Source organism: Mobula birostris, chromosome 9, assembly GCF_030028105.1.
Source record: "Mobula birostris isolate sMobBir1 chromosome 9, sMobBir1.hap1, whole genome shotgun sequence".
NCBI lineage: Eukaryota > Metazoa > Chordata > Chondrichthyes > Myliobatiformes > Myliobatidae > Mobula > Mobula birostris.
This window is the reverse complement of record NC_092378.1, coordinates 127520312-127548135: the sequence shown is the minus strand read 5'-3', so window position 1 is coordinate 127548135 and position 27824 is coordinate 127520312. Positions and strand designations below refer to the sequence as shown.

The 27824-nt window shown below is 39.2% G+C and overlaps 1 protein-coding gene across 1 annotated transcript; it reads right to left on the bottom strand.

Annotated features, from left to right (window-relative positions):
• Nucleotides 1-27762, bottom strand: notum2 (notum pectinacetylesterase 2). The gene is made up of 11 exons (XM_072267315.1): nt 27482-27762; nt 27242-27294; nt 25725-25820; nt 23917-23977; nt 20222-20280; nt 20035-20137; nt 16755-16943; nt 14749-14846; nt 14518-14665; nt 10487-10534; nt 1-304 (listed from the first exon to the last, which is right to left on the bottom strand). Exons 1-11 carry the CDS (start codon nt 27760-27762, stop codon nt 1-3), a joined length of 1440 nt encoding a protein of 479 aa, XP_072123416.1.
• Between the last annotated feature and the right edge of the window lie 62 nt (nt 27763-27824).

Below are 27824 nucleotides of genomic sequence, written 5' to 3'. Positions count from 1 at the left end.
CTAACCTCCATTACTAAGCATCCCCAGCAGTTGGCTGGGTTCCATTCCAAGCTGCTGTGCTATTCTCTGAACATCAAAGCCCATGTTCATCAGGAGCTGAATCATGTTCACCTCCTGACCTGTGACCTGATCACGAAGTGCTGGGCAAGTGGGGTTGCAGTGTGGCAGACGACACTGGTCGATTAAGTGGAAGGAACAGTTTCTGGCGGGGGGTCTTGAACTCTTGTTTTCCTGAAGACTTCGGTCCCAGCACTGGAGTGCTCTGTTCAAGGAAACCCCCCTCACATGAAAATCCAGCCAGTTGCTGAAATGAAATATGAGGAACTGTTATATGAATGGGAAAGTTGTGGTAATTTGACACACAGACCTGTTTGTCTTTCCAGTTTAACAGTTTCATTAATTTGGAAAAATAAAACTAATCTGAAAGCTTCTAATAAACTGTCAACATCAAAGCACCCATGGTTCTGCAGTCTTGATGGACCAGCTGTGAAGAATTGGTTCTGGATCTCGTTTTTTCATTGCTTTCAGGTTTTGTATGAATCAAATTGTGTCACTTCATGTTGTTTGATTCAAGCAGAAAATATACCATTACAAATCACTGTTGTGTCATCAATGGTTCTACAATCCTTGATCTAAAGGTCTGCATTGGTTTTCAAATTTATACGCAGTGGCCACTTTTTTAGGTACCTCCTTTCTATTCTGTCAAGTACTCACCTTTGTTTAGTAAAAAGTTTGATCATCATGGTTTTATATAGCAAAAAAAAAGTCAGCTTAGGCAACAATGAATCATGATTTTCTTAATGTGTTACCCTTGGATATTTGGAACCATTTTTGGTCATTTCTGATAGCAGAACTAAAAGGTGTCAAGTAATTTTTGTTTGACTATGTAAATATAAGAGTCGAAGGTTCAAATAATCCAAATCTAATACCTTCCAAAAAAAATTACTGTTAAGCAAACCCAACTTGACAGGCAATTTTATTACTACTCCAGAAATTAACTGGACTTCTCTATCGCAAGACCGCCAAAGGTGAGCAAAGAACATGGCCAACAAATAAAAATCTAAATTGACAAAAAAAAACAACTCCTTTGCAGTAGCTACAGTTATTTATGAGCATAAGGACTTAGCCTAATCTTCAGAATAACATGGCAGCTTCCATAGGATACATTACAATTTATCTTGTAAAATAACTTGCATCCAGAAAATAGCACAGAATCAGTTATTTTAGTTTAACCCCAAGAAAACAAGTTTACTCAGTAATTCAGTATCATATCATTTTTTTCCTCAATCATGTAGTTGGAATCCATTGCAAAGATATAAACAGGACATATTTCATACAGTTAAAGTTTAGGCCTAGCTTGAGTTAGAAGTCAGAAAAAAAGCAGCAAAGTTATTGGGACCTGAACTTCCCGGGGACAATTCTGGTTTCTCATGGTAACTGTCAGAACATAAGCAAATATAAAATGTTCATCATTTCTGGAGTTTCCTATTCAAATGACTAAGTCTGAGCTTTCATTAACCCCCAGTGTCAACTAAATTCAGTGGGTCAATAATTCGGAGTCAGAACTAGAATCGGGCACACAATTTGAGCAGATATAGCACTACAGTTGTGAGGCAGTGTTATGCTATTGAAGATGTTGTTATTCAGGTAAGGTATTAAAATGAGATCCTATCTATATTCTTAGGTGAATATTAATAGGTCCTATGGTTTTGTGCAGATTTTCTAGTAAAGATCATTTTGCAATTTATAATGAGAGCTTACTCTGTGCAAATTGTTTGCAATGTTTTCTGACACTGACTACATTTCAAGAAGTATATTTTTGGCTGAACAGTGCTTCAGGACAGGGGTACTTATATAAATGTAATTCCTTCCTTTAATACAGGATCATTAAAGTCAGACTCCAGAACTTGAGCAGGATGAATGAGGGCAACACCTGAGTCATATAACTTTTCGAAAATGCAACAGATCTTTCATGAGGTCTTCATTCTATTCAATGTCAGTCACAAAACTCTTAACTTTTATCCCCATAGTATCATTCACATCTGACCCTGCACAGTCTGTCATCTGTTGTCATCCCAGTAAATGTCTCTGTCACCGTCCCAATCCACATCTCTGTCACTATCACATCTCACTCCCAGCCAGATTCATAATTTCCATGTTCTGTAAACTTCAGTCGATCCAACATGCTGATATTCCAATCATTTTCTATTCATTCACCTACTCATTCATTTCCTGTTCACTGACTTACCATGCTGTGCTCATTGACTTACATATCTGCCCCTCAAGCCCCACATTTACACATTACATCTTTCTGTTTGAACTTTAAGCCCCACCATCACTAACTTAGAACCACAATTATCTCCTGCAATTACACCCCAAAAATTGCTGAATGTGGTCCTTTGCCCCACAAAGGAAGGCATGGGAGGAGTATGATATTACAACCCAACAGCACTACCACACTACACAGTACAATCATTGCTGGAATTTGTACATCTAGTCACTTCAATTCAATTCAAGCTTAATTGTCATTTAACCATACATGAATACAAGGTGCAAACTACTACTACTACTATTACTACGTCGACTCAGGCCTAGAGAGCTGGCGTCGGGCACGATGACAGACTCTCCACTTCTCCCTCTCCCTCATCAGTGTGTTCAGTTCATCTACATTAGCCCCGCCGCTGTCTTCTAGGAGCGTGTTGACCATAGTCCTGAGGGCGCCCAGGGTTCATCCTCCCGTGCTTGGGCTCCCATATGATGACTAGCCTGGCAGGTAGCTTGGGGTGGCGTAGACAGTGCCCTGCTATTTGCAGTCTTCTCGCCTCGATTTTAGTGGGGAGCGTCGGTAGGTTGTTATAGAGCTCGACGTTCGTCATGTGCTGTTGCCAACCCACGTCAAGAGCCATCCGGAGCATTCGTGTATAGCAACCATCTAGAGACTTTCGCATAGTCTTGGTCAGCGTCCACGTCTCACATCCATACGTGAGAATGGGCTCTATGACCGCTATGAAAATCCTCTTTTTAAGCCCTCTTGTCAGTTTCGACATCCAGATTTCCTTCATGTCGTTTATTGCCCTCCACGCCAGTGCCTTCTGTATCTTACAAGGTGCAAAACACAGTACCAACAGAGACACACAGCACAAAGCACACATAACACAAATACAAGATAGAAAGCACATCTAAGATAACAGTACAATACATCCACGTAAAAAAAACTCCAGACCTTGAGTCCATGAATGCCGCAGAAATTCTGCAGTTGACCAAAGTATAGCTTGCCTTCTGCCGAATGAACACTGGCGGAACGGCAGTGCTGACTCCTGCCAGGAACCCACGCCACACAGCCCCCAACGGAGTGCACCAGCTCCGACTCCTCTCTCTCCCGGCGGCTGTAAACAGGTAATCTCGCAGCTTGAGGCCCTGAGTCCAGAATGCCACTGAAATCTGCAGTCGACCCCGTCCCCGCTTCCTTTGACTCTCTCAGTGTCCACCACTCTCTTCTCAGTTGACTGAACCTTTGATCGAGCAGCCAAAGCTGTCTGTGATGCATATTAAGAGAGAGAAAACCATTGGCTAAATTGTCTGTTAAATTTGCTCAGGTTCTAGAATTCATCTCCCAAATATGTCTCCACCTTCACCCACCTATTCATCTTCCTGGGTAGTTCCAAGAGAACAAGAATAGCTTGCTTGTACTTTGTTGTTGTGCGTCCTGAGGTTGTTGATGAATCAGTGTGAAAACCAGAAATGGTACAAAGGGGTGTGCGGGAGGGAGTGATGCTGTAGAAACGTACCATGAGGTTGTGCAGTCGTCCTACTTTCTTTAAAAAATCGGTATTCTGTGTGCATCTAACAATTGCTATCCGGAATCGTCATTCTCCGCCTTGAGCAGTCATGGGTCAGAGATGCCTCGGACTCAGTGGAAATGATGCAATTCTTTGAAAATGGGTTGAGCACATCCTTTTTCCCTATTCAGCTGGTAATCTCTTCCCATGACAGAGCATGAGAATGTGTGCCTGTTTTGGGAATCTGGAGTCAGTCTAATCTGTCCAGCATGCTCACCTGTGTCTCAGAGTTGATGATGTTGCCCTGGGAGAGGATACTTCCAACTTACCCTTCCAGTAATTTTGGAGGATTTTTTTTTTGAATATCAACTTGGTGGTATCTTTCTAGTGCCTGCTTTAGATGGTCCATATCTTGGAAGGTTACAGGAAGATATGAATTGCTTCTGTGTGTGAGTTTCGTGCCAGTCCTGGTCTTGATCTTCAAATAGCCGTTTCCTCAATCGACTAAAATCTTGAAGGCAGTGATGAATTTCATTACTGATGTTTGACCTTACCAAGCAATGATTCCCAAGACATAAATCCACGTTTCCAGTGCTTGCCATGAAACTTTATTACTGGAGGGTGCGCAGTGCATCATGGACACCTAGATTGAAGTATTGAATTTATTTAAATCTTACATCCACCCCACAATGTGAGGGAGTAAAAATCTTTGAGCTATGACTCTGTCACAGTGTACAGATATGTGAATTTACAAGTCTAATGGCTTGTAGAAAAAAGCTGTCCCATAGCGCATTTGACCTGTTTTTTATGCTGGGGTGCTGTTTGCCAGATGGGAGCAGCTGAAGTGGTTTATGGCTGGGGTGAGTGGTGCCCCTGATGATCTTCCAGACCTTCTTTATATACCTGCTGCTGCAAATGACCTCAATGGAGGGAAGTTCACGTCCACAGATGCGGTGGGCTGTCCGTACCACTCTCTGCATTGCCACGTACATAATGAGTAGTTTGTCAAGTGGATATTGAGTGTGAAGACCATGCTCCTGCTTCAGTGGACAAGTCAGTGATGGCTTGGAGCATGCATTACCTGCAAAAGCAGCCTGGCCTTTGAGAGTCAGGTAGCTTCAGTTCTGGAATGTGCTCGAAATCCCAGCATTCTGAGGACTCACCTCTTTAGATCATCCAGTGTACAGTTCTCTCCTTCAATATGTACCTTTTTGTACATTAATATCACCATATAAATCAAGTTCTTGTGGTTTTGAGCAGGAGCTAAAGAGGACAAGGTTCAACCCCTGACCTTTCGCCACTATCATCTCCCTTCCCACTGTATGTCAAGTGCTTGGCTGTCTTTTTAGCTACATAAAGGTAGTGAGCACCTTTATGTTACCTATACCTGTGAATCTCTACTTGCTGATGAAGTGCTCTCTAGTGCAAACTTTATCAGCATCACGGTTGAAGTGGATCTATGGTAATTCCTGGCACCCGTCCAGCAGGATTGTGGCTCACAGGCCTGTCATATGAAAAAGCAGGTTTTAATGAGTAAGTGGTGATGTCCATTTTACACCTGTCAGGAGAGATAAAAATCAATGATTTCTCAGATGCTACTGGGTCAAGGAGGCCCAATTGCTAACCTACAACAAAAAAAAGGTCAGGAAGTGCTGCCACTTGACCAGGCATTGATCTGCACTTGATAATAAATGTTAAAACAAGGATATCAATAGGTTTCCAGTTAACGTCAGCAGTGTGTGATCTGTAAACCAATTGGGAATGAGACTGTTAAAGGAATGTACCATTTTTGTGCAATGCCTTATTCACTGTGAAACTACTGATATTTATGACTTCCAATGCAATGCAAATTAAAGGACGACATGATCATTTTTATAGACAAGCTACAATGTTTTCTTATTCAACCCAACACACACAAAATGCTGGAGGAACTCAGTAGGTCAGGCAGCATTAATGGAAATGAGAAATACAGTCAGCGTTTTGGGCTGAGACCCTTCTTTGGGATTGAGAAGGAAGGGCGGAGACGCCAGAATAAAATGGTGGTGGGGAGGGGAGTAGGCTAGCTGGAACGTGATAGGTGAAGCCAACTGGGTGGGAAAGGTAAAGGGCTGGTATCTTTGATATGAGCAGCAGATTGGTTGATTAGAAATCAGAACCAGCAAGGTGCAGTTACTACTTGGGATTAAATTTGGTGGTAACTTACTTTCTTCAAGCCAACTGACATCTCTTTTTATGGATGCTTGAATTGATGATCATTTGGGCTTTTCACTTTCCAGTCCTGAAGAAGGATCTCAGCCCCAAACATCGACTGTTTATTCATTTCCATAGATGCTACCTGACCTCCATTATTTTGTGTGTGGAGCTTTCCACTTCCTTATTTTTATATCAGGAGACTAGATGTTGGGATGGATGTAGCGAGTAAACATTTTATTTAACCTTAACTATGATTTGGATGAAGCCAATTAAGTGGCCTGGAGAAATGCACAACTTTTTGTGAGTTTTCTGAAATCTGCCTTCACAACATCACACTTCCATCATACAGCACACTGTATTTGCATAAATCAGGCTCCCAGGTTGTTCCACATCTTCGGCATTCATGCACCTCTGAAATTATTTTGCATCATATTTGTCAGATTTTGCAGAAGGCCTTAATGAGCAAGCAGACTTCACCAGTGATTTTCATTTCACTGCTGTCCAATAATGTAAACATCAAGAATATGCCAGCCTTTCCTTGGCCAAGAAGGCCCAACTAGCCAAGGAGAGGCCTGAGCATGCTGGGCAGAGTTAGACTAAGAATAAACTCAAATGAATGTTACTTGTTTCTAAATCTACAAGCCTAACACTGTTAAATTGGGTTAAAAAAGAGCCAGTGGCCTTGTCATCACCCTTGGCAATAATTAGTGCGTAAAGTTGAAATCAATCATTTTAGGTAACACCTACTGCATGACAAGGTTCTGAAGTCTAATACCAATTGTGCAGATCACGAATTACTGTAAAATTACTGACAGCTAAATTCCAAATTTTTATGACATCAAGTAAGAGAAGAAACAGTATTAAATGACTGTTTGATATTTGTACCTATGTATGCCTTAAGAAGTTAATTAAACAATAAAAAAACAAAGGGCTAAATGTTTGCTGAATATTAACCTCAAGTTTGGCTAAAATCAACATTATTTAATAGAAGTCCTTGTTCAAATATATTTAAAACAGAATGTAAAATGAACCAGATGTTCTTAGTGTTAGTTTTTGGTCTTTCGTGGAGAAACACAAATAATTAATTAGGTGAATTTTTTTATTCAAGTGGAACTTTAAACAACTAAGGACTCCACTAATTCTTCTGACCTGCTTAAACTCAAAGGGTTATCCTTTTCCATGTCAGATTGCCTTTTCTGTATTGCAAAATATGGCTGTATTCCTATCATCTCCCGTTGTGGCCCAAGCTGTTATTTTCACTAATTCATCTTATGATTCCCAAAGTGAGCCTTCTGTTGTCATCTGAACCCTACATAAACTGTACCTTGTCCTGAATACCATAAACTGCAATTTCTTCGATACAAGGTCCCTCATCTCCACAAGTCCCATTCTTGTCAAGCTTCTTTGGGAGTAATTTTGCTTGAGGGCAATTAATTTGAAACTAAAATAGAGGGGCAGTAGTAAGACCACTACATCTCAATGCTGGACACCCAGGTTCAATTTTGACTGTGGGTGCTGTATCTGTGGTGTACATTCTCCTGTACTAATGGATAGAACTGGTACTCCAGTTTCCTCCTAGATTAATTGCCCATTGTATGTTGCTCATTTCCCCTAGTGTGTAGGTGAGTTGTAGACTTTGGGAGGAGTTGATGAGAAGAATAAATGAGATTAATGTAGGATTAGTGTAAACAAGTAAGTTGAATGTCACCACAGAGTCAGTAGGACAATGGGTCTGTTTCCCTGCTGCACATTTCCACTATTCTGTGATACTATGTGTTGGATTTGGGTGTAAAATTGGCACTTTTATTGTAGGTTAACTTTCCTGTGCTTGCTTGGAATTTTATACAATCACTTATATACATGTAATTGTTCAGTGAATTTTCCAGTATTATGAGTACAGTTTGTGACCAATGAAGGAGTTAGCTATTGGGTGTGAACTAGGATTGAAGGATTCTGTGCAGGATTGCCAGAGATTCTGTGCAGGATTAGAATGCTGGAGAACAATACCAAAGCAAAGCAAGGAAAGGCCACAAAGGAATAAGGTTACTTCTGTATTTGTCCAGAAACTTCTTGGTTTTCAGTAGCAGGTGTCATATCACTTGAATCTGGCTATTTAATGGGCTAATTGCTATCACTGAAATTTTTCATGCTATCTAGTCTGAGTATGAGACAACCATGACTACTTTTTCCTTTGTTTTCTCTTTGTTCACACAGCACTCAATAAAATTGCTAGCAATAAGCTTTATACCTCGTTCTGGGCTTCCAAAAAATCTCGGGATCACAAAAGCATCAGGATCCAACATAAAGTATGTCTGTGATTAGAATAGTGCAAGGATCAACCTGTAACCATCATCACTTTATTCCTGGTCATTGAGATCCCTGTGGTTAAAATATCATTGTCCTTCCCTTGTTTTGCATTGGTATTGTTCTCCAGCCTTCCAATCCTGTACAGAATCACTGATCCTTCAGTCCCACTTCACATCTAACTGTTAACTTCTTCACTGGTCACAAATTGTGAGCTCTGCAACTTGTACTTAAGTACTTGTTCCTTTACTCCTCTCATCCCAATTACAAACAAACCTTTAAAACTTTTGTGATCTATTCTTATTTCATTTTTGCTCCTGTTCCATCATCATCATTTCCAAAATGTTGGAAGATTCAACTCTCTACGCAAAATACATTTTATGTATTAAAGAATGCCTAATGTGTTGATATAAAAATCTGTCAAGACAACATATAAAGTATGCAAGAACTAGGCTCTATTTGATCTGTGATCTGTGACCACCCTTCGGTCTCATTCTACAACCCTATTAACCCCCTAAAGGCTGCACTGTTCCCCACAATCTTGAATTTTCTTTAGCCAGAGAGCGGTGAATTCATTACGGAATTCACTGACACAGTCGGCTGTGGAGAACAAGTCATTTGGTATACTTGAAGTGGAGGTTGATAGTTCTTGATTAGCAAGGGCCTCAAAGGTTATAGGGAGAAGGTAGGAGAATGGGAATGATAGATGGAGAGGGATAATAAATCAGCCATGATAGAATGGTGAAGCAGGTCAAACGGCCTAATTGTGCTCACATATCTTATGGTCTCACTTTTCACTTCCGTAACTGTCCCCTGAGAGGAGAAGGTCACCAGTGGTCACCAAAGAGATTCCACTAGCCGGGCGGTCTTTCCTAACTAGTGCTGTCAAATGCCTGCTTCACTCTCATAAACATCTCTGATAATCAGTCATTTGAAACAGGTAAATTAAATAATTAAAAGTTAAATAATAGATTAAAAATAATTTCAAAATACATTAAATTATTGTCAATTAATATAATATGATTGTGAAAAAAGGACAAGATAGCCAGACTTTAAAATGAACATTGAAAGTATACCCGGCCCCTCAGCTCAGTAGGTTATTGAGTCCAGGGGTGGAGTAAGATGGCAGATGGCCTACATCTGACCTCGAGTACATTCCATACTTCTGTGCTGCAGTGCGTTCTGATTTTAGCAGGCAGTTCTGTACAGAACCAGCCACTAGCTGTCAGTGGGATCCAATTCTCTGCAGAACTACCAGCTAGCTGTCAGCACCATCTAGTTTACTACAGCCCCACGAGTGAGCTGTCAGTCTGACAGGGCTCTCTCACCAGCTAATCATTGGAGTGACCCAGTTCTTTACAGAACCAGCAGCAATATCACCGCATGGTCTAGTTCACTACAACACCACCCACTAGCTGTCAGTGTGGTCGAATTCTCTCAGAATCACCAGCTAAAGTTGCGGGTATGCTGTGTTGGCGCCAGAAGTATGGTGACACTTGCAGGCAGCACAGCACAATCCTCACTGATTCGATTTGAACCAAGCAAAGCAATTCAGTGTATGTTTCGATGTATACGTGACAAGTAAAGATAATATGTCTTTCTTTATTTCTAATCATTAGTGTGATGCAGTTTTTTTACAGAGGTACCACCAGCTGGTCGTGAGTACAAATTAGTTTTCTCAGAACCCAGCAATTAGCTGTCAGAGTGATTCCACCCATTATGTTTCACAGAATTAATTTCCTAAAATGCATTTTCTGTATTTAAAAAAATTTAGTACTGTATGTTAGTTTAAAAGCCTGTCAAGCTGACAGTGTATTCAAACCTATAAGTTTTAAAGATTGAAAGCAATAAAAGCAGAAGCACATATCTGACTCTTGGAATTTTCACGCAAAAGATTATGAAGTAAATGTAGTTTTACATAATTTAGATTAGTTTACGAGTCATGACATCATTTTACCCAATTTTGGTGAGACAATCATTAGTATAATTAAAATTTTACCCGTTTTCAAAAGGTTTTAAAATTAGCTATGCAGCACTACCTTCCTTTGTCTAGCAGCTTCATTAAGGGTAAGAATGATGAAGTATTCTTCAGAGGAAATCTTTAAGCAACTTATAAGTGGTTTAATAAGCTAATTCTCAATGGAAGAGTACCAAACACAATAATATTGTATATAAGAGCTATCAACTTGTTTAACATAATAATACCTTACCTCTTAGAGATCAGAGTGTGTGATAGACAGGCTGGGGCAAATACAGCTCTAAAATAGAAACAATTTGAATTATCAACAAATCGTTAGGCAAAAAAAACATATATGCACTAAGCACTAAAACGGATTTCTGAGCTATCTTAAATTATTAGGAATGAAGTGATGTAAGTGTATTATGCCCAGCTTGAACAGTTTATATACATTTTTTTAATATGTTAACTTAACCTTTTCCTATTTTCTGCACCAAGAACAATTAGTTTCATACCCTGGCAGCAGCAAATAACTTTTGAAAAAATGTTTGCTAAATGTTCTATCGAATACTGTGTACTCTTTCATTCCTGTTTAACTGAGTTGCAACAAGATCTACATCAGGCTTTGAGCATAAAACCCAGGCTGACAATTCATAATAGCTCTAGAGCCCCATTGTTAAAGGAGGCATTCTTGAGATGAGAATGTTAAACTGTCCTGATCTTCCTATTCTCTTGGTTTAAGTGGATATAACAGGTCCCACGGCACTATACAAAAGGTCAGGAAATGTTTCAAGTTTATTGGATAAAATTTCTCTCATTTAAAAAGAAAATCTTCATGTAAAATGGATTGGTTGATAACTTGTATATCACTGCTGCTGTACAATGACTGCCAATGAATACCAAAATAACAGCAATTATTGCAATTCAGAATGCATTTTGGTATATGAAATGCTTTGAAAATTCACACCATGAAAGCCACAATGGGAATGTAAATGCGATATCTACTGAAGCATGGATTTCAGTCATTGTGGGAGTGTGAATTCACTGAATGCAATGTATTTCTAGAGTTTGAGAAGTTTACAATGGGTATTTTAGATATTGATGGTGAAAATGATTTTCAAATTTCTCTTCTGCTTCAATGGGACATATTTTTGCTCACATAGAAATATAACAGATTGATTTGGATACAAGTTCTCAGGTTAAAATGCATTATCCTTTAATTTTATATCCAGTCAACATAAATCCATATTTCATCATTACCAGTTTAATACACTCTTACAACTTTCCCTGTTCATTATTGGTTTTGTTTTAAATAAGTAAATGCCATAATAAACTAGGAAAGCAATTAAACATTAAAATAATCTTGATATAACAAGCCAGTGAACCACATATGTGATTTTATATATATATATACACACAGATATAATGTATACATGTGTGTGTGTATATATATTTATAAAATGTAATACATTTACAATAATATATATGTTGAAAAATGTATTATATCATTGACTCTCAAATTAATAAATCAATATTTATTGGTTAGATTGATCATTTGGAATAGATGCATTTTAGAACTCTGAAACACATTCTAAAGCAGATCATCGTAGATTTTCTGTCCAACTTAAAAATATTGTCTTTATTTAATGTGCAAGGAAAATGACATTTAGTCCATAGTTCTGATGATTCTTTTTCTGATAAAATAATATTAAATTGTATAACTTCCAAATCTAAATGAAAAAGGTGCTCACACTGGGTTTGTCAACGTCAATGTTGCCATTATTTCAAGCAGTTGAATCATTTTCTAGCTTTTACTCCAATACTTTAGATTTTACTTTTTAGAGATTTGAATACCTATTACTTATTTCCACAATACTTTCTCAAAGAGGATTTTGGTTGCACATTTCCAGAGAAATGCCTTTAGTGGTACCTGGATATTCTCACCACAAGAATTGTCACAACGTGTCATCTGCATTCATGCCTGTTTAGGTTTTCAGTGCGCTGATTGAACCATCAGTCACCCAGCATGTGGTGCTATATAAATGTTTTTACATATTCTAGGGATCATTGAGTTCATGTCTGCATAGAACTGAATTCCATCCTTCTGAATAATAGACTATCAAAAAAATTAAGGCCATTGCTTCAAGTTAAATTTAGCAATATTAATGTTCCAAAATGAAGGAATACTGCACAAGGAACTTCTATAAAGCTGTTTCTATCAATGCTCAACAGTTAGTCCAATGCTGTTAAAATCATAAGGTTGTCTAAGCACAAGAGATTCTGCAGATGCTGGAAATACAGAGCAACACACACAAAATGCTAAAGGAATTCAGCAGGTCAGGCAGCATCTATGAAAATGAATAAACAGTTGATATTTCAGGCTGAGAGCCTTCATCAGGCATGGAAGAGAAGGGGAAAGATGCCAGAATAAGAGGGTTGGTGGAGGGGAAGGAGGACAAGCTGGAAGGTGACAGATAAAGCCAGGTGGGTGATGGAGGAGGGGTGAAGTAAGAAATTGGGAGGTGATAGGTGGAAAAGGCAAAAGGCTGGAGAAGAAGGAATCCTATTGGAGAGGAGAGTGGATATTGGGAGAAAGCGAAGGAGGAGGACACTGGAGGAGGTGACTGGCAGGTGAGGAAAAGAGAAAAGATAAGAGGGAAGCCAGAATGGGGAATGGAAGAAATGTAAGGGAGAAAGGGAGAAAGTACAAAAAGTTACAGAAATCGATGTTCATCTCATCAGGTTGGAAGCTACCTAGACTGAATATGAGGAGTTGCTTTTCCAACCTGAGAGTCGCTCATCTTGGCTATGGAATGACATATCAGGATGGGAATGGACGTAGGAATTAAAATGGTTGGCCACCAGGAAATTTTGCTTCTTGCAGATGGAGTGGAGATGCTCGACAAAGCGATCTCCCAATCTGCTTTGGGTCTCAGCTATGGGTTGGAGGCTGCATCTGGAGCACCAAGTAGATGATTCCAGAAGTTTTGCAGGTGAAGTGTTGTCCCTGAATGGAAATGAGGGAGGAGATGAATGAGCAGGTATAGCACTGCTGCTGCTTGCAGGGATAAGGGCCGAGAGGGAGATTAGTGGGGAGGGACGAATGGACAAGGACATCACGGAGAGAGCGATTCCTACGGAAAGCAGAGAATGGGAGTGGGGAGGGGGATAATGATGTGTTTAGTGTTATGGTGCTGTTGAACATAGCAGATGTTAAGGAGAATGATGTATTTGGTGCAGAGGCTCATGGGGTGGTAGGCGAGGACAAAAGGAACTCTATCCTGGTAAGGGGTTGGGAAGATGGTGTGAGTGTAGATGTCTGGGAAATGGACGAGATGCGGGTGAGAGCAACATCATTGATGGAGGAAGGGAAACACCATTCTTTGAAGAAGGGGGACACCTCTGATTCCTGGAAAGGAAAGCCTCATCCTGGGAACAGATAAAGCATAGATGAAGGAACTGAGAAAAGGGAATAGCATTTTTACAGGAGACAGGATGGGATAGGGATGGTACAGTCAAGATAGCCATGGGAATCAATAAGTTTATAAAATATATCGGTAGACAATTTATTTCCAAAGAGGGAGATAGGGAGATTGAGAAAGGGGAAGAGGTGTCAGAAGTGAACCAAGTAAATTTAAGGGCAGTGTTGAAGTTGGAGGGAAAGTTGATGAAATTGACAAGCTCAGCATGGGTGCATGAAACAGCACCAATGCAATCATCAATATAGCACAGAAGGAGTTGGGGAGCATTACCAGGGAAGGCTTAGAACATGGACTGTTCCACGTAGCCAATGAAAAGGCAGGCATTGCTGTGGCCCATGTGGGTGCTCATAGCTACACCTTGAGTTTGGAGAAAGAGGGAGGTGCTGAAAGAGAAATTGTTGAAGGTGAGGACCAGTTTTGCTAGATGGAGAAGGGTGGTGATTGAGGGGAACTAGTCGAGTCTGCTGTTGAGAAAAAAATTGGAGCTTTAAGGCCTTCATGATGGGGGATAGCAGTGTATAAGGACTGGACATCCATGGTGAAAATGAAGTGATCGGGGCCAGGGAATTGACGTCCAGCCTCTATACACTTCTAGTCCCTATCAAGAAGGCCTTAAAGCTCTCCACTGAGCACAATTCCCATTTAGGACGTAAATATTGTACTGTAGAGGAGAGTAGAAGTTTAAATAGTAGCTCATGAAAAGAAACTTGACTTAATTAGGTGAAAGAGATTAAGACGTTATCTGTACCATTTATACCATTGTGATTTCTGAGGCAGCATTCTGGAATCATAATTCACTTACGATACATTTCGCAGAGAATTTCTGAGGTCTCTCCCCAAATTCTGGATGTAGTTCCATTGATTTTCTGTAAGCGACTGGCTACCCAATTGAATGTTCTCCATTTTTAGCTGTTCCTCGTCAAATAGCCATTGTACCACAAACACGGGGGCTGAAAAGAAACTCCACAAGTTATAGTGGCACCTTTAACCATTGGGGAATTCATAAATATATTCTGTTCAAAGTTCTATTTACATCTTAAGGATGAATATATCCTGTGGCCAAAGAAACACTGCCATTCTTCTCGTCTGAATTGTTGTCTGCATCTTTCAGGAATAACACTATTCCACAATCTGCAAAGAAATCTCTTATTAGTTCTTTGTAAATTTGCTTAAGAATTTGATACTTCAGATTGATGCAACATGGTATGCTATGCTTTTTATTTAAACTTCAATTTAACAAATTTTAACCTCATTAAAATAATACTTCCCTCATCACAACCAACCATAATTTAGCTTATAAATTTGGCTTATAAATTTTGGACATTAAATTAGAATCTTTCAACATTTCTGAAGTTGAAATCTCAGGACCAATAAAGCATAAAAATAATTGCGTGATATTGCCCATAGAGTTTCTAGTTCTCCTTCACTATAATAATGGTAAAGGTGTGGTACAGGCCCATTTCAATAGGTTGCGGTATAAGTATCCAAACAAATTCAACAACCTTGGGGGAAAAAATACTGCTCCCTAGAGGAGGGAGGATCTACACCTTAAAGATCAAGGATTGGCGTGCAGTCTTTCAACATAAACACAGCTTTAGCTTAAAGGTACCACTGTGGGTATAAAACAGAAGTTAGATCCAATCTGGCCTTAAAACGTGCATCGTGTATTTCCCATAGATAGTATGCAATAGTAATGTGGCTGCTTGAATATGAATGTATATGTAAGCTTGTTGTTTTCAGGAAAATCCTTTGCAAGCAATGTCACTGAAATCACCACCAAGCTGCTTTTATAGCATCATTTGAACCATTCTTGCACTCTGGGAAAATTCAGATGAACAGCCTGGCTTAAACTTTGGCTTGCACCGGAATCAGTGTCCGATCTGTGTGTGGCACTAAAGGGGGCAAATATCAGAACCTGGTAGTTGTTCTGTTCGGCCCATGTGTTTAATACCAACAAGCTAAAAGCATTACTCATAGTTCCAGAAGCCATTCCCCGGTCACCAAGATCGCTCAAGTTGTGCAACCAATATCATAAAGTGAGTTTGGAGAGTATTTGAAGGTGTGTAGACAGTATCTAACAGAATTCTGAATTTAATATTGACCTTGAGGAAGTACTCCAGTTCCTCACAGTCCATAAGATAAGTAAGCAAAATAAAACTTACCAGTCTATTTGCAGTGCCAATTTGTTTAAGGGGACAAATTTCCTTAGGCACCATATCCTACTGCATAAACTCCTCCATCAATTTTGATGAGAAATCTGAAGAGGCCCTTCTTTACAACTAGGAGGGGATTAGAGACTGTTTCTGCTATGGGCCTCTATGACAGGTAGGACCATTCCACATTACAACCTTGGGCATAGGCATAAACTAATTTCCTGGCCTTTAAAAGTTTAGAATGGAGCCATCCTATTGTATTTGTGTGAATAACATTGCATTTGGGATGTTTATGAACACTTGTAATTGGATATATCAACATCCAAACACTGTTTTCTCTTTCTGCTGGGGCAGATTTTTTTCATATACTTAATTATCTGTTCACTTCTCTCGTTCTTTTTTGCTTGCACCCTTTCTTCTTGCTTTTTGCTATTTCTCCACTTCTGAGTCTCTTTCATTCTCATTGGGCCCGTCTGTGGCAGTGGGAGAGGAATGAATAGGAGGAGCCAACAAGGAGCTTGGATCTTTGCAAGGGGTATGCCTTCCCCCGGGCATATAAAAATGCCTCATCTATGAGATGGAATTTTGGTGGCACCTTGATCTTCAGCTGTCTTCCCTTAATGCACTGAACTGGACTTGAATTCATAGTTCTCCTTTTTTGTGCCAGAATGCATTTCATGGACCACATTTGATTAGTTGTGAACTTCCAGGAAATATTATTATGAAATATTATTATTATTATTTGTGTATGCTTTATTATAACATTTAAATAACACACTCTTGCAATATGATTAACAATTAATCTCTCTATCCCAGTGCCAGAATCAACTAATAATAACAATGAATCTTGAAAGGCAATTAATATTGTTGCATTTTGTTGGTTTACCTGAGCCCCTTTTTAATTATGTAATTTGGACTACAGGAGGTTACGTCTGTGCATTCGTTCTGTCGTGGTTGTTTATTGTCCAGGAACCAACCAGAGTCTACCAAGCCCCGGACCTGAACATCAGCACCCAGTTGGGCTAGAAGATTAGCAATCCGCTCGATGTTCAGCAACACTCCAGTTCCACCAGCACTGTAATGAGATGACATAGTTTACAGCAGGCAGATCTTAAAGAGTATTTTATATCTCTTGTAATGGATTCATCCCTGCTAACGTAATTTTCAGTTGTCAGGTCGAGATCTTTATTTATGCAAGTATTTTTTCTGTTAAAATTGCTCACTAAATCTTATTAAGATAGTAATCAAAACAATTGGAAGAGTTGTTCAAGGGGAACATACAAAGAACATGCAGAACAGAGAACAAGAATTTAACTTCAGTTGTGCTTGGAATGAGTTAGTCAGCCTAGCAATTTTCACAGCTAATTTCTTCTGTACCTGACAATATTTAATTTATTCACTCTGTTTTGTTTATTTATGCATAATCCATCTGTAGATTTTATCCTTACTTCCCTAAATTATTGTGTGTTATGTATACTACTGTGCTTTACACCCTGATTCAGAGAAATGTTGCTCATTTGATGATATATAATTAAATGACGATAAACTTGACTCGATTTGACTTTTCATTATCCTTATAACAGACAATTGACTTTCTATGGTCTGCTTTGTACGCAACCAAAGTTAATTTATTTCCCCAAAGTCCAGACCCAAAAATTATTGTAATTCTGTATAAAATTAAATATGGGGCAATGCACAAGTCCCTGGATTGCACTATTTAGTGACTGAAGAGTTGCACTGAGAATATCTGAAATGTGCAATAGTCTCTAACAATTAATGTGCCTATGAATGTGATGTATTTTTCATTATATATTCCTTGCAACATTTTTCAGATCACTGCATGGAACTTTGTAACTAGGCTGAAATGAGGTATGAAAGGGATTAGGTAGCACAGCATGCTGGAACAAAATCCTTTTATCTCAGTTATCTAAGGACGTGGCGACACATTAGAATTCCAACCACTGGACTGCAAAGTGGTAGGACACAGCCTGATTTGAATTTCTACATGATGTGCTTCTGATTCAACAGTACTGACCTGGGGTGTAGCAAAGATAAAGATTGCTTTCAGGGTGGGAAGGGAAATCAGAACCTAGTCACTCTTGCATGGCTCATTTGCACTGAACCATTATAAAGCAGCATTGACAGAGGTTTCTCAGGAGAGTTGGCTTTTCTCTAAATGGCTCAGAAAGAGAAATATAGCAGAGTATTGTAAATATTAGAAAATTGTTGCAGTATAATCACTTAACATACACATATATATATTGCTTTACATCACTTGGCCATTATAATGAAACACTGCTTTTTTATATTTAGTGCACCACAACGAAAAGATTCCAAATTGATTATGCTTACTAATGGGGCCATCACTGATTATCACAGAGATTAAAATTGGAATCTTCTTACAAAGATCTTTCAAAGCATTTTTAGGTTCATAATAAGAGCACCAATAGACCTTTTCAATTTCCCACAGTAGGAATAAACAGTCAGGTGGATTTAAGTTGCTAAATATGTTAAAATTCTACACTGAGGTCACCATAAGTGTGTGTGTCTACTAAAGATTTGACCACGATGTGTTTGGGATGTTTGTTTCAGCAGGTCTGTTCTTCCCTGGATCAAAAACTCAGTAAGTACAGTGAGCTAGGACCTATTAAATCCCTTGGGTTAGACCCCTCCACAGTGTTCCTTCTCAATGCTTCAGTTAAACGTTCTGCTGGGTACATTCACATACTGCCCAAGAACTTTCTACTTTTGTAATCAACCAATCCTGCTCTCTTGTGTCTCACGGCCATAATCAATCAACCACCCCTCCCCACCCACTATATGCCTATCACTCCCTACCATCTCAATATAGTTCCTTCTTCGATGCTGTGAACTATTCACAGCTGTTCCTAGCTGCTACCTTGTAGTGCAGTCTTTCAACCCAGCAAATGGCTGGTCTCCCATCTGGCTGACTAATGACTGGGACACAGAGTGAAAAAAATGCAAGTGAAATATTTTTGGCAGATTTTCCATCTCGCTGGGATTACAAGTCTCCTAGCCACAAAGAAACACACTCATTTCCTACCCATAGGTTTTGAGTCGATGATCTTAGAACAATGTTAAAGATTATATCAGAACTAAAAAGGAAAATTAAAGTAAACTTATACTGTATGTCTAACTTTAATGAAATTAAAAGATTTGATCAATAAACTAAAAAGTGCTAGATTTAGATATCAAATTTGAAACTCTCCTGGTTTTTGATTGCATTAAAAGGCAAGATCTGTCTTAGAGAGCTGCTGTTGGCCCCAGCATGCTCCACTGTGTTGGCCACAGCAGAGTATCTGCAGACTGTGGGATGATGTCTCCTTCCAATAATACTTCCCTTTCTCCTCACTTTATGAAACAACGTATCAGCTGGAGTACGCCCCCAGTGAGAATTACAAAAGCAAAATGAACCCTGTAAACCACATGAACAAACTTAGCCTCTTGCCAGTCGAGGTTGAGCAGATGGTTGGGACACTGAGAACCCAGGACTGGCAACCAGTATAAATAAAATTAAAATATATAAATAAAGCTCTTTAACACATTAATTGAACCTTCCACTTCATGTAATTCAAGAGCAGTGGTGAAAATCAATTTGTTAAAAAATTTCCTGAGAGCATTCTAGCTGTTGGCACCACCATCTGGAATACAGGGTTGGTAAAAGCTGCAGTGGACACTAGCTTTCCCACAACTGAGGACATCTTCAAAAGGAACTGCCTCTAAAAAGGTGGTGTCCATCATTGAGGACCCTCACCACACAGGGCATGCCCCCTTCTCATTACTACCATCAGGCAGGAGGTTCAGGAGCCTGAAGACACACACTCATTGCTTTAGGACAGCTTCTTCCTTCCCCCACCATCAGATTTCTGAATGGACAATGAACTCTGAACGCTGTCTCACTATTTTTTGATCTCTTCTTGCACTGCATATTTATTTTCAACTTAATTCTTATTATAATTTATAGTACATCTTCGGTACTGCTGCCGCAAAACAACAAATTTCACAACGTATGCCAGTGGTAAACCTGATTCTGATTTGGCTGAAGCTAAATAAACAACACCACCTGCAGGAAGGAAGATGAATTAATCTCCTTTAATTCACATTTTTAAAAATGGTTTATAAAAAAATAAATTTATTCTACTTGCCTTGTTCCAGCAAGCATGACTATCTTTGCCAACTTAATACCCTTGGGGACCAAGTCTTTAATCACTTCCCTGAGAATCAAGGCACCCATAAATGCATAGTCATCTGGAAGGAAAATACTCAAGTTAACGCACATTATTTGTATTTGTCTTCCTTTACAATGTGTAGCAGATGGACATAGAGATTTACCTTGGCCGGATTTTGGTGCAGTACCACTCCATACATCGCTTGAACAATAAGGCACAAAGCTATTTTTAAAACATACAAATAAGTGAACAATTTAGCAAATGTAATTTAGAATCATACTTTCCATGACAAATACAAAATGTGTACACGCACAAGATGTTCTCGATATTTATTGCTTATTTATTTATTATTATTTCTTTCTTTTCTGTATTTCCAGGGTTTGTTGTCTTTTGCTCACTGGTTGAATGTCTAAATTGGTACAGTCCTTTATTAATTCTGTTATGCTTATTATTCTATTATGGACTTATTGAGTATACTTGCAAGAAAATGTATCTCAGGGTTGTATATGGTGACATATATGTACTTTGATAATAAATTTACCTTGAACTTCAATCACCAATAGGGAACCATCTATAGCATTCCTGAACGTTTATTAGCTAATGTTAGGATCAATTTCAAATTTCACAGAAGGCAAACAAATCAGATTTGCAAAAACTTGCATTTATATAGTAGCTAAATAATCACATCGCACTAGAGGGTGCCACCAAATATAATCTGACACTAAAACCCAGGACAGAAAGGTAAAATCAATTAGCATAGATGTAGATTTTGAGGAGAATCTTAAAGGATAAAGAGAGTGAAGGAAGAGGGTTCTAGTGAGGGAATTATAGAGATTACAGCCTTGGCAACTGAGGCATCAGCACATGTTGATGAGATGGAGTTCAGATAGAAATGAATACAAAATTGCATGAGTGCACCTAAGTTTATTAAGGAGAAAGTTACAGGTACAGGGTGTCACAACTTCTTCTTCCAGCAGCTAATTTCTTATTCCACATTTGAGGGGCAGTGGATACTTTCAACATAGTCCCCTCCTACATGTACACACTTAGTCCGGCGGTCGTGGAGCGTACGGATCCTTTCTTTGTTGAAGTGGTCCACAGAAAGGGTGATTGATAAGTTTGTGGCCTGAGGTAGAAGGAGATGAGTTATTAATTTCAAACTTTCTGCATTATCACTCAAAGAGTTGAACTGCACGTGCATGTAACGAGACCATCTTGGACCTCCAGGTGCTCCACAGCAGGAGTGATTGATAAGTCCGTGGCCCAAGGTGGAAGGCGATGAGTTATACAGCTCTTGTTACATGCATGTGCAGTTCAACTCCAGCCATATTCCACCTAGATACAACACTGGGCGTCACAGGAGGTTGTTCCTGCCTGTGGCCATCGAACTTTGCAGCTCCTCCCTTGGAGGGTCAGACACCCTGAGCCAATAGGCTGGTCCAGGACTTATTTCTATCTGGTATAGTTTGCATATTGTTGTTTGATTGTTTGTGGTTTTTGTATTGCTATATTTATGCTCTATTCTTGATTGGTGCAGCTGTAACGAAACCCAGTTTCCCTCGGGATCAATAAAGTATACCTACCTATCTATCTAAATGGAAGAAATGGACAGATACTGAGTGGGGGTGCAGACAGACTGTAAGTGTCTAGACAGATCATTAAAAACAGTGTAGATCCATAAGGTTGTTAAAAAGGCGTGCAGTTACTTAACCTCTGTTAGTTGAGGCTTAGAATGCAAGACCAGAGAAGACATACTGGAACTGTATAAAACAGTTTATTCCCCGGTTTTAATGTATATGATTTGAATATTGCATATCATATTCCAGGAAAGGGAAGACTACACAGCACAGAAAAAGCTGAAAAGTTTTGTTTGGAATAGAGGGGACATAAATGAGTTGCATAAAATTGTGATGGACTCAGACAGAGTAAGTAGGAAGCAAATATTTATCTTAGCAAGACAGTAAAAACCAGAGCACATAGATTCAAAGTGGTTACTGGAAGGATTAAAGGGCACATGTTTATTGAGTCTGGATCTTACTGAAACCTTCATTACATTTAAACGTTATTTGAATGCATAGTTGGAGAACTGTGGGCCCGCAGACCAAATATTGGAAGGTGTGGTTAGACTGGGACATGTAAAACTGAAGAGCACCCTTCCATGTTCTCTTTTATCTCTTCTCTTTTCTTTCCATTCCTCATTTTAGCTCCGCTCTTACCCCTTCCCTTCCCCTCACCCGCCAATGACCTCCCTGTGGTGCCCTTCCACCTTCTCTTATGATTCAAGGTACTCTCCTGTCAGGTTCCTTCTTATTCATCCCTTAACCTCTTCCACCTATCACCTCCCAGCTTCCTACTTCATCCCCTCCTCCACCACCCACCCAACATCCCCCTCACCTGGCTTCACCTCTCGTCTTCCAGCTTGTACTTCCCTTCCCCCCCCCCACCCTTCTTATTCTGTCTTCTTCCCCTTTCCTTTCCAGTCCTGATGAAGGGTCTTGGCCTGAAATGTCAACTGCTTATTCCTCTCCATAGATGCTGCCTGACCTGATAAATTCCTCCAGAACTTTGTTTGTGTTCCCCTGCATCTGCAGAATCTCTTGTTTATGATAGAGTAATTTAACTGATACTCCAAAGAAAATACTGTTGTCTAAAAATCTGCAAGTTGACAGATTTATTCATTCTGAGCAATGTTTTTATTCACAATTGCAATTACTTCCATTTGTGTTCTGTTTTCCAGGGTTAATATTTTGATTTTCCTGATGTATACCTCTCAATTTTTGAGTTCAATATATAATTAAGGTAAAGTAATTCACTGTTATTATTAATATGTGGTACTTTGCTCAATGTAAGAACAAAGGTTACTATACTTGCAGCAAGATTTTTCAGATACATGCATCCCTCATTCAGTTTATGTAACACACTAATTATGTTTTATTGCTTTTCCTTTTAATTCCCATTCTCTTTGTGCAGTCCCCTGTGCCAGAAATTTTCCTGCCAGATGTACTGGATCTCTCCTGTATTCCTGGTTTCTAGGAATAGGCAAGACCAAATGTATAGAGACTCATGCTGCTATTCTGCCTCTATTCCCAATAGTGTTGTGTGGAAGAAGGGGGCAGGGGTGGGTGGAAATGTGCCTTAACATTGTGCTGCTAATTCCAGCTTAGCTGAGCCTAAACTCCTTAAGTCTACACACAGTGAATACTGAGAATGGGGGAGAGCAGGTCAGAGTCTAGCTGATGTGAACTCCAGACTGTTGCCTTAAATAATACAGAAATGCATTGTCCATTCACTTTCAATATGGGAATTCTGCATGCCAGGAGAGTGGCAGAGATAGCCAGAGGTGGGGAATGTTAAGATGAATGATAGCATGATTAAATATAGGAAAGACAAGGAAATATTTTCATAAAGATATTAAATAGAAAAAATACCCCTTTTTCTTCATGCAATTGGTGAAATATAGGCATCCGTTAGTCTCATGAGACCATGGATTTACGCCTTGGACGGTTTCCAGAGCGCAGGCCTGGGCAAGTTTGTATGGAAGACCGGCAGTTGCCCATGCTGCAAGTCTCCCCTCTCCACGCCACCGATGTTGTCCAGGGGAAGGGCATTAGGACCCATACAGCTTGGCATGGGTGCCGTCGCAGAGCAATGTGTGGTTAAGTGCCTTGCTCAAGGACACAACATGCTGCCTCAGCCAAGGCTCGAACTAGCGATCTTCAGATCACTAGATGAACGCCTTAACCACTTGGCCACGTGCCAACACTGGTAAACTATATCTCAGTGATTACTACATATGCTGCCTCATGCATCTTGATAAGAACTATTTTCTTGAAGCATCAATATTAGAAAGGAGCTTACATAATGTTTGCGTTCCACCATTGGGGATTTTCTTCAGGTTCGGACGATAGAATTCCAGAACCTGAAACAATGCAGATGGGAAAAGTTTTTCAGAGTTGATATTTCCATTTTTGACTGTAATAATTCTTTATTGACTGCAAAAGTAAACTACATATAAGTGAGCTCTATTGCTTTGGATGTAGCAACTGCTAGTGAAATAATGAGACAAAAGTTGTCAAGTTTAAATAAGTTATTCTCATCAGAGATAATGCAGAAATTATACAGAAAGTTCCAGAAGGAGGCTACAATCACTGAATTGGGAATGTTTGCTCTACTTCACTCCCACAGATACTGCCTGACCTGCTGAGTATTTCTGGGTTTTCTCATTTTTTATTCGAAATAATGGGGATGTTGTCTATATGGACTTCAATAAGGCCTTGACAAGGTTCCACACAGAAGGTTAGTTAGGAAGGTTCAATCGTTAGGTATTAATACTGAAGTAGTAAAACGGATTCAGCAATGGCTGGATGGGAGACGCCAGAGAGTGGTGGTGGATAACTGTGTGTCAGATTGGAGGCCGGTGTCTAGTGGTGTGCCTCAGGGATCTGTACTGGGTCCAATGCTGTTTGTCATAAATATTAATGATCTGGATGCTGAGGTGGTAAATTAGATTAGTAAGTATGCAGATGATACTAAGATAGGTGGAGTTGTGGATAATGAAGTAGGTTTTCAAAGCTTGCAGAGAGATTTAGGCCAGTTAGAAGAGTGGGCTGAAAGATGGCAGATGGAGTTCAATGCTGATAAATGTGAGGTGCTACATTTTGGTAGGACTAATCAAAATAGGACATACATGGTAAATGGTAGGGCATTGAAGAATGCAGAAGAACAGAGGGATCTAGGAATAATGGTGCATAGTTCCCTGAAAGTGGTATCTCATGTGGATAGGGTGATGAAGAAAGCTTTTGGTATGCTGGCCTTTATAAATCAGAGCATTGAGTATAGGAGTTGGGATACAATGTTGAAATTGTACAAGGCATTGGTAAGGCCAAATTTGGAATATTGTGTACAGTTCTGGTCACCAAATAATCGGAAAGATGTCAACAAAATAGAGAGAGTACAGAGAAGATTTACTAGAATGTTATCTGGGTTTCATCTCTTAAGTTACAGAGAAAGGTTGAACAAGTTGGGTCTTTATTCTTTGGAGCGTAGAAGTCTGAGGGGGGACAGGATAGAGGTATTTAAGATTATGAGAGGGATAGATAGAGTTAACGTGGATATGCTTTTTCCATTGAGAGTGGGAGAGATTCAAACAAGAGGACATGAGTTGAGAGTTAAAGGGCAAAAGTTTAAGGGTAACATGAGGGGGAACTTCTTTACTCAAAGAGAGTGGTAGCTGCGTGGATTGAGCTTCCAGCAGAAGTGGTTGAAGCAGGATCAATGTTATCATTTAAAGTTAAATTGGATAGCTATATGGACAGGAAAGGAATGGAGGGTTATGGGCTGAGTGCAGGTCAGTGGGACTAGGTGAGAGTAAGCATTCAGCACAGACTAGAAGGGCCGAGATGGCCTGTTTCCGTGCAGTAATTGTTATATGGTTATATGGTTATAATGGAAAACTCCTGCTTCCTGTCTACCAATTCTGATCCAATACATTATAATTAACAGCTGAGCAGATCTTGCAGCATTTATGGAGAAGAATAAACAGTCGGCATTTCAGACTGAGAACCTTCATCAGTCCTGATGCTGCCTGACCTGCTGAGTTCCTCCAGCATTTTGTGTGTGCTACTTTAGATTTCCAGCACCTGCAGAATCTCTTGTGTTATAATTACCTCTCTGAGTGAGCGGCCAGTCAGAAGAACTCATGAGCCGTGGAATCGATCTATATCTTGCATCACAGCTTTCTTTGTTATAACAACACCACCCACCTTCATTCACAGAAAAATAAGATTAATGACACATGTTTTTTTATTCTACTGAAGCATCATAATAATACTATCATCAGTTCATGAAATTAAATTGAATTAAGTGAGTTTCAATTTTATTATTAACAATTATTAAAAGTACTAACATAATACATTTTTCTATTTCTTAATTAATAAGGACTGAATTGTTTCAGCATTTATTTTACTTAATGATTAAAATTATATAAAACCAGATTAAAGTACAACCAAGTTTCTAATATCAAACATTTTCTATCACTAACTTCAACATGAATACTACTTTTAATTCTTATGGAATACCAGAATGCAAAACTGATACATTCTTTTCACATAACTTAACATTCTTTTCTGATTTGCACTGTAATAATCTTGCTCTGTGTGCAGGGAAACAAAAACACACAAATTCCCTTAATGCTTTGTAATTAATGTGAGATCATTGTTGTAAACTTGCAATGTGACAGTCCAGATGCACGAGAATAATGGCCATTTAATCTTCTTTTAATTATCATGGTTAAGGAATAAATATTGGGCATGACACCAGTCAGTGCTCTCCTGCTCTTCTCTCAATTGTCTCAGGAGATCTTTTTTTATCAACCGAAAGCTAAACACAAGACCTTGCTTTAACAACTCATCCAAAAGATGGCACCTCTGACAATGTAGTTTCAAAGAAACATTGAAGTGTCAGAATAGATTATGTGCTCTTGTCACTGAAGTGGGATGGAACCACATGACCTCCTGACCCAGAGGCGAGGCACTAACCCACTGAGCAACGGCTGAAACCTGTCATCTTGTCATGCACTGTCCTGCCTGACATTATTCCAGGAACTTTCCCATGACACTTATAATAGTAGCTGCAATTACTAGGGAACACAATAGTCTTTTTCTTTCTTCTGTTTCAAAATCATCTGTGTTGATGTCCCTTGCAAGTCTACTCTGAAATTAGTCAGCTGAAGGAGTCATAACAAAGTTATGATCAAATCAGAACTAACGTCCCCAGACTCCACCATAACAGTCACATAGAAAGTGGCATTTAACAACTGAGTGGTAGAAATTCTGATTTGTAAACATTACGTAAAAACTTAATGTGCTTCATTCCTACCCATATTCAGGCTTTAATAATATGCACAGGACCATTGCAAGCAATTTACTGATTGGAAATTTTAATACTACTCATTTTGAAGTTATCCTAGTTATTCATTCAAATACTTCTGCAGTAATTAAATGTGTAAAAAAGTCATAAATTCCAATGTGGACATCATCTATGGGCAGAAAATGAAACATTTTTTCTGTTTAATGAGGTTGGTTTTTAAACGTTTCTTCAATAATCAAAATATTTCAGTCTAATGTGTTATGAAACAACTTGCATTTGAAATTTCTCTCCAATTTTTTTACTATATTTCACTTACCTTCTAGAAATATTAACCATCGCCTGCTTCCTTTTGACTCCCTAAGGTAATATCTGCAAATTAACACGCCAAAAAGGAAACAAAAATCAATAAAAATACTTAACAACTGGTGCATCACATGTTCGCTTGATTGTATTCTATATGAAAGCTCATAAAATCTTTTTAATCTTTGAGAGGACACAAAAAGTTAACCTCTGTTTTTTTTTTACTGTGTATTAAATTTTAAAAGGTGTTTTATACCCAGCTGGAGTCCCATCATTGCATGTCACCGTGGCACTTCTCAAGAAGCTGAGTTTCATCTCATCCGTACCAGTTGCTTTTGAACATTGATACAGGGTCTGAGCCAAAGTCCTGACATGGGACACCAGATTGTCATTGTCACCTGAAGCAGTGAGATTACCATGATTTGGTTCTTCATGAATGACCGATCGAGCTGATTCCACACTGGAAGGTTTAGTTGTCCTTCTATCTGAACTAGGATTCTGAGACTCTACCTTTGAAGTTGACTTGTTTTGGGGCATGGCTGCTCCTAACAAGGTGCAGAAAATAATGCTGAAGAGCTTCATGACAAAATAGGATCTGC